A 14,934-nucleotide genomic window follows, 5' to 3' on the forward strand; every position below is an offset into this window, starting at 1 on the left:
GAGAAATTATTTGAACATCACCTAGGAGGTAGAGGGGGGTGCTGAAGATTTCTCAGAATGAAATCCCCTGATTTCTTTAGAAAATGCCAACACAGGAACAGGAATTTGAATGGTGGTCAAGGTAACTTTACTTGAAAATGTAACTCTGTTCTAAAATATTTACTGGAAATTAAAATATAATTTGCATGAGAAACTTGTAGGTGAAAGGAGGTGATGAAAGTTTAAGGGAGAACGAAGAAAGGAGAAAAAGAAGATTCTTTACACACGCACAGAAGAAAAAGAGAATTGTTTGACATGAAAAGAATCAGATTAAAGACCCAGGACTGATGGTTAAAGAAAATGCCATTCCAATGGGTCCCTCTTTCACAATCAGCAGCCTCAGTGGGCTCAGATGACAAACGCAATCATGACAGTTCACGAGAAGCACACAGGACTCAAGAATGCACATTCTATCACACACATCACAGACTCAAAACGGACCCACCTTGATGTAACCCCAAGACACAGAGAGCAAATAGTTTGCCTCGGGCATTTTGGAATGGTTTCCTTGCCACTGTCCACAAAATCCTTTGGCAAAACGCACAGTCTTCCAGGAGCGATCCCTCAAAGACCAGAAAGGCTTCGAGATGAAAAGCGTCCAAACTTATCAAAGAAACTTAGGGCATTGCCTCATCCACACAAAGCCCATTTCCGCACTCCATGCCTGGAAGAAGCCTGTCTCCCCACTTCCTCGCTGCCAGAGGGAGACACAGAAAGAAGGGGGGAACTGCGTAAAGGCACTAGATCCCGTCCAAATGGATGCAGCTGGCCGGCTCTGCAGCGCTTATGAATTATGAATTGTCCTGGTGGCCGAAGGGGTTTCCACTCTAGCTTAGCTCTGCACAGCCGAGCTCTGCAACGAAAGAGCAATTCTTCTCTCTTGAGGGGATGCCAGACAGGGAAACACAGCCATCTTTTTTTAAAGGAGGAGATTAAAATGGAGGAAGCCCCATGAATATTTAAGTAAATCCGAAGGCAGTACCCTCCCCCATTTGCACGAGGTGTGCCTTAACCCTCTCTCCACTGTAGAGCCTGGTGCTGGCAGAGGGAGGCAGCTCCACACTGACGGCAGCGGAGGGCTGGGCTGTTGGCTTCATGTACTTTCTGTATATGACACAATCTGTAAGAGCTGTGGTTGTGTTCACACGGGGCTTTCTGTAGGCGAGTTTTTTTTTTTTTAAGTAGCTTTCAGGAGGAATTTTTCCTTCCCCCTGTGCACACCAGCAGTAAGAAAATAATCCAGCCTCCTTCCACAAAGATGAGGAGAATGAGAAGACAATGAATAGCTTTCTTTGGGAAAGTAGTCCATTTGCAGAATGCGATTTTATGCACTCTGTTCACTTATTAGCATGCATGTTCGATTGTGTTTGACAAAGGGATGAAACACATCTAGCCTTTTCGATCAGGATCTAGAGCGTGCTAGGAAACACAAGCCGTCGTTTGCTGCAGGAGTGGTCAATGATTTAGGAATACGAATGACTGTGCTGTTTTTTGGTATCGTTAATCTGCTAACTCAGGTTAGAAACATTTGGGACTTGAATGCATTTTCATTTTATCTTAGCAGTCTAGGTGTTGAAAAAGCCATTTCTTTCCTGTGGGCTAGCTGTCAGCTTAGATACAAGCAAAGGGAAAATCTGTGTGTGTGTGTGTGTGTGTGTGTGTGTGTGCGCGTGTGTGTGTGTGTGTGCATGTGCAAGAGAGAGAGAAAGAGAGAGAGAGAGAGAGAGAGAGAGAAAGAGAGAGAGAGAGCTCAGAAGCTTAAAGTCATTTCTACTGCAGTGGGATTCCCTACCCAGGCCCACTCCGTTCCCCTCTTTCACCCTTTTCTCAGTCACCCCACTACTGGACTTGGAGGAGTTCAAGCACCGCAGTTAGAGCAATAGCAAAGCACCATGGCAACAGCCCCTCTTCCCTGCCCCCCCTCACAAGCCATTGGCTCTCTTTCCTGCATGGCATTCCCCTTTCAAATGAGCATCCTGCGGGACAATAACTCCCCTTCAAGCATCATCCCAGCCCCTGTTCTGCCACTGCCAGTGCCCAGGAAATCCAACCTTTTAAGGTGAAGTCAGACTATTGCCTGCTGGTTCTCGGCACTGTGCATTGTCCTCAGAGAGGCTCAGCCAACCCCCTCTTTCAGAGCAGCCCTGTGGCATAAGTGTGTGTTTCCCCATAATACAATAAGTCTCAGCAACCAGGAATCCCTGAATCTCTCTTCTAGTGGGCTTTACATACTGAATCTCTAAGCAATTCTGAATGCCTGGTAATTTGCCTAAGTGATTTACTTTAAAAAAAAAAAACAGAAAAGAAAAGAAAGAGATAACCACTCAGCCCTACTGGCTTCCTCATCTCAGTTCTCAAAGGACTTAGGAGTTAGAAAAGACTGGTTTTTTTCTATCAGCTGATCTCTGGCTCAGCTGAATTTTGACAAAGAAGCCAAGAACTCTGCTTCTTTTGACAAAGAAACCAGCCCTTGTGAAAACGATTATGAAAACCATATAGGAATGTGATTCCTTTCCATCTAGAATGAACCAAATGGCATAGGCAAACAAGCATCCTCACGTGGTTGCCTTCGTGTCACTTTGCAATGTTTAAGAATTTTGTGGACTCTGGTTTATGAGCTCTAGGTTTGTACTCGCTCGTGATATCATTTTATCATGTATTTCATATATTTGGATTGAACACATAACAGTATGCCAGACAAAACTTTAAGAATACAAAAATGAGGGAAGAAACCCTTTCATTAGACCGGTAGCCACCACTTTCGACTCAACTTTTGCCCCAGTAGAAGTAGTCAGAAATTAAGAGACATTGGTGAACCACCACAATTAATAGAGGTCTCTGACCCAGATTGGTGCTGCAGCTCAGAATAACGGGGCAGGGAGAAACTCAATCCTATATGACTAGTAAACCTCGTTGTCCCTACTCTCGAGTCACCCCTCCCATTGCCACAGGATCTAGCTGGGATGCACTGTCAGTCCCAAGGTAGGGGACAAGATAGTGGCTCTCGGACTGAAGACCAGCTAATCTTCCTGCTTCCTGAGCTTGCCTGATAGTCAAGGTCTTTGTGCTCATAGTAGTAGCTCCAGACGAATCCCACCTTCCTCCTCTTCATGCCTAATTTTGTTTTCTTCTGAGACTTCAGCTAAACGCTTGCTTGGCAATGACACCGAAAAACAAAGTCATCCTTAGGTCGCCATCAAACACACAACATGATGAAGTACGCAAATGGAGGTCACTTGGTGTCAGAAACAGACCCAGTCCTTCCCAGGTTGCTTAGCAACCCCCGTTGGTTTTCCTCCTCTATGAGGGAGGGCCCAACCACACTGACGGAGGCAATCATTGCTCTCATCAAAAGGCATTTATGAAGGACCCACTTATGTGGGGCTCTGAACAAACTCAGAAGGGCAGACACGGTGTTTGGGGAGCAGCTGGGGAACTTTTACATTCTTGTAACACAGTGGAGTCCCAATTAGTAGGATTAGTGCTGGCCTTTGTGAGGAGAAGCAAAACACATGGGATTCCTGTGAACTGTGTCTGAGGGGAAGGCAGAGGAGATAATTGGAGGGCTCAGCTGTGTTGAGGTGTCAGTATCTCTGAGAGGACAGCCAGAGGTAATCATCCCGTAGCAAGAGAATCTTGGTTTTCTTTTCCAGTTCTTACTGACAATCTGGTGAAATTCCTGTCTCCTCTCCTATAGGAAAGAGCTTTTTAGGCTCGGTTTTACGATGGAACCTTCCATAATCCCATGAGATGCTTGGTGACTGCCTCCTACATTCTGAAAACGTGATTTGCCAGCCCCAGATATTTCCCAGAAAAAAAACCCTTTCAACCAGACTAAGGAAAAATAGTCCCAATTGGAAACGTTTGGGTCCCAATGCAAGAAGAGACACCTTTACCATCTTCCTAGAATCTTATGTTCTAAAACACCCTCAGGACCCTCCTTTACTGCTGGTGGGAATGCCGACTGGTTCATCCCTATTGGAAAACAGTATGGACGATTCTCCAAAAATTAGAAATTGAACTCCCATTTGACCCAGCAATACCACTCCTGGGAATATATCCCAGAGAGGCAAAAAAGTATAGTCGAAGTGACATCTTCACTTGATTATTCATTGCAGTACTGTTTACAATAGCCAGAATCTGGAAAAAACCTGAGTGCCCGAGAACAGATGACTGGTTAAAGAAACTTTGGTACATCTACACAATGGAGTACTATGTAGCTGTTAGAAAAGATGAAGTCATGAAATTTACATACAAGTGGTACTACATGGAAAGCATCATGCTAAGCGAAATGAGTCAGAAAGAAAGGGATAGACATAGAAAGATTGCATTCATCTGGGGAACATAAAGTAACAAAATAGGAGACTAACACCCAAGAATAGCTGAGATTAGTACCAGGAGGTTTACTCCATGGCTTGGAGGCCAGCCACACATGCTAGGGGAAAAGGCAGCTCAGATAGAGAAGGGAGCACCAAATAAAGGGTGTTGGGATGATTCTCCCAGGATGGGAGAAGCATGCTGAAAGTATACTATAGACCAAATATGATTGCCATTCAATGTCTCTTTTGCAAACCACAACACCCAAAAGGAGAGAGAGAATGAAAGGGAATGCCCTGCCACAGAGGCAGAATGGGATGGGGGGAAGGGGGGTGGGAGTGATACTGGGATCAGAGGTGGTTGAAAATGGGCACTGGTGGAGGGATGGGTATTTGATCATTGTATAATTAAAACCCAAGCACAAAAATTTGTAATTCTACAACTGTACCTCATGGTGTTTCACTAATAAAAATTAAAAAAAAAAAACACCTTCAGTCTCTCTGTCGAGTTTTCGAGCTTGCTGTTGAGTTTAGAGAGGAAAGTGAAGCAACTCCTGACTGAAATTGTGTTCCAAGTCACTACTGAACTGGAAGGAAATGGACATGCTTTTCTTTATCAAATGCAGCAGAGAAATCCACCAACAAGAGCACACTGTTTCAAAGATGAAGGCGCCATCTCATCTACACAGATCCTATTTTTCCATTAAGAATCCGCCTTCACAAGAAAACCCTGTTAGAGCCTACCTAGAAATAATGTCCCTTGAGGCAAGAGCCGAAGTTCCTTTCAACAGAGACAAGTAAAGTCTGTGAATGAACCCTTAGTAAATACCCTCTAAACAGCATATGTGTGTCAGTCAACAAGATTTGTGAATACAGGTAGAAACTGCAGTTTGCTTTTTTGAAAAGGGAGAATGATACCATTTTCTGTAAAAAAAGGTTTAATTCTAGGTAATTTATCAAATATATATATATATATACATATTTGTTCTACATATATATTCTATTGTTAAAAGGTGTTAAAAGGAGGGATGGGTATTCAATCATTGTATAACTGAAACCCAAGCACAAAAATTTGTAAATCTACAACTGTACCTCATGGTGTTTCACTAATAAAAATCTAAATAAAAAAGGTGTTTATGTAGCCTTTTGATGAGAGAATATATATACATATATTATATATATAGCCCAGCAGGTAGGGCGCTCACCTTGCATGCAGCTGACGAAGTTCGATTCCTCCGTCCCTCTTGGAGAGCCTGGCAAGCTAACGAGAGTATTCCAACTGCATGGCAGAGCCTTGCAAGCTACCCATGGTGTATTCAATATGACAAAAACAGTAAAACAAGTCTCATAATGGAGACGTTACTGGTGCCTGCTCAAGCAAATTGATGAACAACAGGAGGACAATGCTACAGTGCTATATATATATATATATATATATATATATATATATATAAAATCATTTGTGGTTTGGGGGAATAGGCTAAATTGCAAAAGCTGATCTTTAGCTGCCCTTGGTGTGAACATTTTATATCACAACCTTATGTCATTTCCTCTAAGTTTCCAAGCTATACCTAGTGATTCTCTTTGAGTTAGTTTCTTCAACCTTACTGAACACTTCTTCTCCCCAAGTTTCACCAGGGACCAGATTTGAACTATGTTCCAAGATCCATGGGCTTACCAGGACCTGTCCTGGAAATGAGTTTTGAGTGAAATAACTTGTACAGAGGAGATAGACCAGAATAATCTCAGAGATTCAGTTTAGTTCTTAGAACTTGCTGATTTTATGCTTTGACGATTAAAACAATTCTGAGCCAGAGAGATCACACGAAGATTTGAGTGTATGCTCTGAAAGTGAGAGGCCTGGGTTTGATCCCTGGTACCACATAGCTCCAGCCAGGAGTGATCCCCAAACACTGAGTAGGAGTAATCCCCAAACTTGGTGAGGTATAAACAACAAAAAACAAAAAGATAATCTGTGGGATTCATTATATCAGGGATGAATATCAAAGGTAAAAGCTTCTTTGAAGTGCAATCTGGGTTTTTTAGGGGGTAACCTGGAAATCTCTTAGGAATAACTGGGTATCACAAACATCCTTTAGCCCATGGACAGCCAGATAAATCAGCCACTTTCCTCCCAGGGATATCCTCCTGATGAAGTCAGGAGGTGAGAACAGGCGGCAAATGAAAAAAATGGTGCCAACAGGAGGAAGACAGCCTGGGACTTACCCTCGTGGGTGGCCGTCTGCCTGCACAGAAGCCCATCTGGGAGAGGGGCGCCCTTATTGTGTGGGATCTTCCTGTTTTTGCCGTATGAAACAACTGCCCAAGTCATTAAAGTCACAATGACTTTCTGGGGGACTCGATTTTGACTCATATCTCGCACTTTGTTAGTCACAACTGAAAAAGAATTCCCGGGTATCAGGAAAGTGAAGGGGCTGGAAATTTCTTCCTGAAATCACAGGAGATGAGTGGCAGCAGGAGGAAGCAGAAACTCACCGAGTAGTGAGAAGGGGGGTTTGGTTCTGCAAGCTTGGTTCTGTCTGAGATCTGGCACCAACCAGAGCAAGGAACTAGGGGCAGGGGGGTTGCTTTCTCTGTACCAAGGTGCCTGGAGAAGTTTCTTTGACTGTGAAGTAGCTCATTTCTAATGTTAGTTCAGATTGCAAAAGAATTACTTCTTCCACATCCCTAATTTTTTTACACGTAACTAAGACTCAAAGAAAGGAAGTACTCAAATTCCTAAACACTTTTCACATTCCTTTGCACAAAATCTGATTTACAACAAAAACAAGCTAACAAACAAGAAAAACCCACACAAGGGGCCTCAGCGATAGTAACAGTGGGCAGGGTGTTTGCCTTGCATGTGGCCAACCTGGGTTCGATCCCTGGCATCCCATATGGTTCCCCAAGCACTGCCAGGAGTAATTTCTGAGTGCAGAGTCTGGAGTAACCCCTGAGTATTGCTGGGTGTGAGAAAAAAAAAGCAACCCCCCAAAAAACTCACACAGCAATATTTTTCTTTGAACTCTTTACCAACTTTTAATTCTCATATATTTTTCCCCTGAGTTAATTTACATCATTTTTCACTTTTTTTTTTTGCAGTTTTTAAGGTTATTCCTGGTGGTGCTTTGGAAAATTGTGGTATGCCCGGGATCTAACTCATGGAACACTACATTTAAGGAAAGCATCTTAGCTACCAAAATTCTCTCTGTCACGGAAATCCCCACAGCTCTTAAGATTTCAGATAATCTGGCAATCCATACCTTCTTTCTTATGTCCTTGCTGTCTTTCTCGATAAGTTCTAGCACCTCTTTCACACTGGATGTCTAGTGTGTTTAATGGCATTTGTCTTAGAGAGGGAAAGGACATTGAATGGAGTGAGTTGGCAATGCAGATAGGGAAAATATAATAAGCCACTAACAATCTTGCAACTTGAAACAAGTTCCACAATGGGTGATTGCAACAGATATGTTCTGCTGTAAGCTCCTGGTGCATAGAGAATGCAGTCAGGCTTTTCTAACTGTGTTTCCTTCTCAATCAGAAGAAACGCACCTGAGCACATCAAAATTGAAGGATTCCCTTCCTTTGGTTGCAGTTGGGATGCTGGAGTCACACTCCTGGCCTCAGAGCTCACACATGTTTAGTTGAGGTGCACATAGCTGGCTATAGTGCTCTGGAATCACAAGGTTCTCTGTTGTAGTTCCCTGGGGCCCCAAACAGCAGAATTGTTGGGACCATTCTCAGAGCATGTAGGGACTGCTGGGGACCAAACCTGTGGCCTTAGGCTTATTGAAAGTCACATACTTTGCCACTGAGCCATGGAAAGGGTTCTGAGTAATTCTCATCTTAAATGACAAGAAGAATGAATTTAAGACAATACATATGTTAGTGAAAAACAAGCAAGAATATATCTACCATTATTTGGAAGTAAAAAATGGCATTTAAGAGGAAACTAAAACAAAATCAATTCCAATTACTGGTGAGAATATATGTATTTGCTCAAGCGGCATTTTAAAACTCAGTGGTACCATTAGCACTATTACATAGAAAGTTGCAAAGAATTAAATGAACTTGAATGCATTTGAATAAATTCAAATTCTTTGAGAATTTAAAAATAGGTCCTAAAACTTCTCAAAATTGCCTGGAATTTCTTCTTTGCTATCTATCTTCCTATTCTATCCATTTTTCTAAGAATTTCTGAAAACTTCTCATGAGGAGAAATGACCCACTTAAGGGACAATAAAAATCTGACCTTTCCTAGTCACAAAATAATTCCCATCAGAATATCTAGAGAACTTTCTCATGAGTAACATCCCTCCAATTCCAAAAAAAATTACTGCAATGGACACAATTATATAGGCGAATGGCTCTGTAACTGTTTATACCCAATATGGTCCCTTAACTACATATACACACACATACTATTTTATAAGTTATATGCAGTTATATAAAATGTATTTCTATACATGTTTTCAGGCTTAGTAAATTAAAATGCAGTACACACAGTTAAAATAAAATTCCATATCACAACAAATTATTTTTTATTTATTTTTTATTTTTTAGTATATGTATGCCTTAGATAGTGGGTAGGGCGTTTGCCTTGCACGCGGCCGACATGGCCGACCCAGGTTCGATTCCTCTGCCCCTCTCGGAGAACATGGCAAGCTACCAAGAGTATCTCGCCCGCAGGGCAAAGCCTGGCAAGCTTCCCATGACATACTCGATATGCCAAACACAATAACAACAAGTCTCACAATTTGTTGTGAGACATTTCTGGTGCCCGCTGGAGTAAATCGTTGAGTAACAGAGGACAGTGCTACAGATACTAAGTACACTTCCCAAATATCTTTTCAGAGAGTAAATTTCAAAAGCATCTGTTCAGAATGTATCAAGTTGGAAGGACTGTGTATGTTTTGGTAGTTTAAAAGACTTCCAGTTGTTCTTTTTTTACTGAGATCTGTTCTGCTGAGAAATGCAGGAAGACCAGCAACTACTGCACAAATTCACTATTTCATTGAAATGATTTACTCCCTCTCTTTAAGGAGACTTTTCACAGACACAGGACCCAAACTAAGAGGATTAGGTAGCTTTGGCGTGCTGGCCTGATAGATACAATACAGGACTTTACCCAACAGAGGTCAACATCATGCAGTGACAAAGAAAAATCCAGGAATTGAGGAATATTATTACTCATTTGGTTTTGCACTTAAACCTTCTACAACCTTTTTGGGGGCTGCATAATGGCTAATTTTTTTGCCTCAAGCTTCTAAAGTCAGTTCTGAGGCCCTGGTAGTTAAATGCCATTCCAAAGCACATGACTTAAGAGATCTGCAATTTTTTAAAACCAGAAGTTCCATAACTTGCTACAAAATTTAAAATTAGGGAGCTGGAGAGATAGCACAGTGGGTAGGGCATTTGCCTTGCAATTGGCCAACCCGGGTTCAATTCCCAGCATTCCATATGGTCCCCCTGAGCACAGCTAGGAGTAACTCCTGAGTTCAGAGCCAGTGGTAACCCTTGTGCATTGCCGGGTGTGATCCAAAAAGCAAAAAAAAAAAAAAGTGAAAAAAATGTTAATTAAAAATCTTACCAAAAATCAGACCCATGGACCATTTAATCTGTCTAACACATAGAGTCAGGGTTTGAGAACCTTCAGTTCAGTCTTGAAACATGGGCACAGAACAGGGGATTCACTCTCCCAAATATTCTACTTTCCTTTAGTAAACCCTCTAAATCTTGGTCAAGTCTCTCTTGAAGAAAGTATTTCCACATTTAATTTAGATAACATGGTTATAATAGCCTAATGTGTATACTTCCCATGGGAAGTTACTATACCCGATCACCACCAAAGTGCCCATGACCCTCACCACCGTCCATATGACACCTCCAGGTCACCTCTTTATTTCCCCCTATACCTTTCCCTATGAATTAGTAATTAGAGTTTTGTAATTCAAGGTCAAGGGTTTATCATTGTCCAGTACTGTCTATTTCCTTGCTTTGTCTCACAGATAAATATTTTTCCTTCTCCCTCTGACCTATTTTCCTTAACATGTTACCCTCTAATCCCATCACCTTGCAGCAACTGATTACATCTTTCCTTACAGCTGCATACTATTCCACTGTGTATACAGATCACAACGTCTAACCATTCATCTGCTGTTGGCCATTTGGATCATTTTCCATATCCCGGTTATTGTACTAAGTGTTGTAGTGAACACAGGTGTACATATATATTTTTTATAATTAATTTTTTCCCGTGATTTGGGAAGACGTGTAATAAGTAGAATCATTGAATTATATGGGAATTCTTTTGAGAAAATTTTGAGAAATGTTTATTTTACTTTTCACAGAGGCTGAACCAGATGACTTTCCGGCATTAACAAATGAGGGTTCCTTTTTCATCACATCTCTGCCAATACTGGTTGTTTCCAGACTTTTTGATATATCCCATCCTAATGGGCGTGATGTGGTATCTTGTTGTGGTTTTGATTTTCGTTTCCCCGACTTTAGTCACTGCAAGCACTTTTTCTATGCATACTAGCCATCAAGTTTAGGGGAAGTAGCTGGTCATCTCCTTTCTCTATTTTTTGTTGGATTTGTCGGGTTTTGTTTGTGGTGAGCTTCACAAATCCTTCATAAACCTAAATATTAACCCATTGGGTATCAGTAGAGTGTCCTTATTTTACTTAAGTCTGTGTTTCTTTAGCTATGCGAGTTCTTTTAAACTTGATGTAGTTCTATTTGTTTACTTTTGTTTTTATTATTTCATCACTAGAGTCTTATCATTGAAGATACCACTGAGGTTACTGCATTTATTTGCTTAGTAGTTTCTAATAATTTTGAAGCCATACAAATCTATCATAACTTCTTTGAGATTATACTTCTATACTTCACAATCACACGATCACGACCATCCTGTTGTTCGTCGATTGCCTCAAGCAGGCCCCAGTAACGTCTCCTTCGTCCTAGCCTGAGATTTTTAAAAAGTGCATATTCAAGGCTCTTCCAAGGTCACGAGAATGAGACCCATCATTGTTACTGGTATTTGGCATATTGGGTACACCACGGGTAGTTTGCCAGACTCTGCCGTGTGGGCAGGTTACATTCGGTAGTCTGCCAGTTTGTCCAAAGTAGGAATGAGATAATACTTCTATACTTCAAAACACATATTATAGTATTTATTGTATTTTCTATGAGTTACATTAATTTCAGCTAACAACTTTCATATACAACTCAAGATGTGATACTAGTGTACCATCTGTCAAGTATGGATAAGTCCCAGACATGATTGCTCTGAGATATGATAAGGCAAAGTTATAAATTCCTTTCATTTTGCCCCATTGCCTCGCCTACTTAGTGGTCAATAAAGTGTTGTTTTAAAATTAAAACACACACACACACACAAACAAATACACACTACTGTTGTAATTACTGTTTCTGGATTTACAGTGTCCCAGCGTTAGGACAGCCCCTTCATTGTTTGAAAATTTTCAGGATCATCCTAATGCCCATCAAATAAGAGAAAATCCTAGTTTTTATCCTTTCTTCTCTGAAAACACATATGTTATCTGTCTTGGTACTTTGGCTCTACCCTGAGGTGCTTAACCTATCCTAAAATATATACTTCAAGTTGAGATAAATCTGGTTAGATATTTAAATATATCTTTAATTCATAAAGGATGATAAGAGTAGTGCTAATTAATTTACCTCATAAAATATAGTTATACCTGTTTTGCGTTTTGCTTTTCCTGTTATTAGCTACTATAATTTAGAAGAGATGGATGCTTTGCACCTTATTGTAACAATGTACTCCATGTTAGATAGCTTTGTAGGGTTCTTGGAAGCTTATAAAAAAAGGTAATTTCAGAGTAGGATGCATAGACAGGAAGAAGACGACATCTGGCTATGGGTTTGCTTTACTATAGATAGACAAAGTTTGCTTTACTATAAGAGTTAACATCACAAAGGAGATTCAGACAGCCAACCCAATATTCTAAGAGTGTATCTGAAACTGAAAATAAAATACTATCCTGTGATGTGATCTCAGAACATTAATAAGTTAGTGAATCTATTGAAGACTGAGTTTCTATCTTTGAAATGGGAAGTTTAAAAAATAATCTAGGCAAAGTGACTGACAAAGTATCTGAGACCGTTGTAGGACCTGTACACATTTCCATAAGATTTTTTCACTTGTAGCTGGATTTTATCTCTGAATTTTAAAATAATTTGAACTTGTAGTAAAAGGTAAAGGTAAAGGCCCTCCCATTGATCGTCGATTTGCTCGAGCGGGTCCAGTAACGTCTCCATTGGAGACTTTGTTGTTACTGTGTCTGGCATATCGAATACTCTCGGTAGCTTGCCGGTAGTACCTTTCTTCATTTGGATTTGCTAAGGAGTGGTTTCAGGTGGTTCTTTGGCACCTCAATGCTTTTCTTCTCATTATTGACAGCAGCATGTATAATTAAGTACAGAATTCCCACAATTTGCCACTATAGGTGTGATGCAGTGCTATGTCAGATGAATTACATGACACAAGAGTTACTCACAGAAGTTCTGGCTTACGAGTTGACATTTAGATTAATCAGCAGTTAGAGGAGTTATAAACCAGAATTGCCAGAAAGATAGACAAAGTTTGTCAAATGAAACCATAACCCAAGAGGAACTTTTGTCAAAGCACATCCTAAAAGAATTGACTGGAGAGGCCTAGCTGTGGTTGCTCTATGTTACAACTCATGACAGAGCCCATTCCCAAAAAACAAGAGACTTTGAAACTCTTCCTGCATTAGCTAAAAGCCGTGAATGGCCACAGTTAGCCTGGCATCGGGATAACTGTACCCAGCATACATTTGGCTTAGATCTCCTGAGCTGAGGTCAATTCAGTAACACATCTGAATGAAATAAGTATGAAACTTGAGTAGAGATGACAGGGGTATCAGTAACATGTCTGGAATGAAGAAAATAAGCAAACAATAGCAGAATGACTAAACTGTTGCGTTCCAGACACAACAGACATGGAGAGGGGCTGAGTTTTAGGTACCATATGTGTTCATAAATAGGATTCCAGCTGCAGGGATTAGATTCTTATCCACAAGATGCAGACTTTTCCAGAGAAAGGTAAGCTAAATACTCCAGATCCAAACCAAGTCACAACAAAAATGTAACTCTACTTCTGCTCATGAGGAGAAAAAAAACACTTGAACTACAATGAATTGGTACCCTGTTAGTGGACTCTAAATTTGGAAGAAAGCTTGGGAATAAGCTTTCACTGCTTCTGAAGATACTTCAAAGAGTCAGAAAACCAGTGACTGCTTCTCATCCAACCTAACAATTAGAAATACTGGAACCAGGCATGCAAATACCTAAGTGTTGCAAGGTGCAGTGGACCTAGAAAGAGAATTTCTGGATTCTAAGGGATTTATCACTAATAAGATAGTTGGTACTGGAAAAAATGAGATTAAATTCTGGGCCTCATCTAATTGATCAATAGGTATTTATCTAAATGCGTACCATATATGTGTCTAGAATAAGTTCCAGGACTACAAGGGTTAAAAAAAGGTAAATATAGGTCCTTGACAACTTGATAAAATAATGGAGGAGACAAACTAAGTTCTACAATAAAAAAAAATCCCAAAGTCATATATTGTAATATAAAATTGCAAACCAAGTAAGCCATTGGGTTAGAATAATTAGAGATGATCTCTCCCAAGAGATAACATCAAACTCGAGTCTGAAAAATAAGGAATCTTGGCTGGTCTCTAGTTTTAAAATTCTATAAAAGTACAATAAACTACCCTGTGTGTTTATTATGAATTTTTAAAATTTTTAACCCTTTGGCTATGGAACAAAGAGATTGAAATTTTATAAGCATCATCATTTAGTAGCAAAAGAGCTTTGGAGTTGTCTCTCTTGCATCCTCTTTTATACTGAAATAAAAACATACTTTTCTCATGATGCATACCATAGATAGAGATACATGGGAAAGAGTTCTGTATTAGCTAGAAAGGGCTCTTCCTTACCAAGCTGCAATGGATCCGGCAACGCAAAAATCATAAATAGTTAAAAACATAAAAGAGAGAGGTCCTTTTTAAATGCTCTCATAGACTGTAGGAAGTTTTGAGAGCAACTTAACTTCCAGGTGAAGAAAAGGACGTTTGCATCCCTAGATTGCTCCATAAACTTGTTTCCTTAGGCAATACCAGAGTTCTAAGAAATAGAGCCTGAGATGATGTGACAAAATTTGAAAAGCAGCAAACAAATAAACAAAAGAAATAAGTCAAACTCTCAAAGTCTTTCTAATGTCTCCTTTTCATTTATTTTTTTATGAACATCATATTTTCATTTTAACCCTACATGTTTATTTTACTTTAAAAAAACTAACCCAAGTTACCCCCCCCACACACACACACATGTGTACACACAAACACACAAAGAATATTCATTTTTGCCAGGGATTCAGGTCTTTGTTTATTTTGGCAAGGTTCTTATATCTTAAGATTTACTAAGGGCCCTGAAAAGTCTCCTGTGAAAAGAAATTTATGAGTTTTCTCAATCTCAAGATATTTCTCTGCCAGACATAATA

At 40.2% G+C, this 14,934-nt stretch overlaps 1 protein-coding gene across 4 annotated transcripts in view; it reads right to left on the reverse strand.

The window, feature by feature from the left end:
- PDE4B (phosphodiesterase 4B) overlaps positions 1–14,934 on the reverse strand; it is a 687,840-nt gene that overhangs the window by 20,332 nt on the left and 652,574 nt on the right. The window contains exon 1 of one of the 4 annotated variants that reach the window (XM_056122179.1): positions 485–1,037. The exons of the other annotated variants lie outside the window; for them this stretch is intronic. Coding sequence (XP_055978154.1) covers positions 485–532 — 48 coding nt within the window. The 5' untranslated portion in view covers positions 533–1,037. Of the gene's footprint in view, positions 1–484; positions 1,038–14,934 lie in introns of those variants that run through there. 4 annotated transcript variants of the gene reach the window in all.

Source organism: Sorex fumeus, unplaced genomic scaffold (assembly GCF_029834395.1).
Source record: "Sorex fumeus unplaced genomic scaffold, SorFum_2.1 ptg000045l, whole genome shotgun sequence".
Lineage (NCBI taxonomy): Eukaryota > Metazoa > Chordata > Mammalia > Eulipotyphla > Soricidae > Sorex > Sorex fumeus.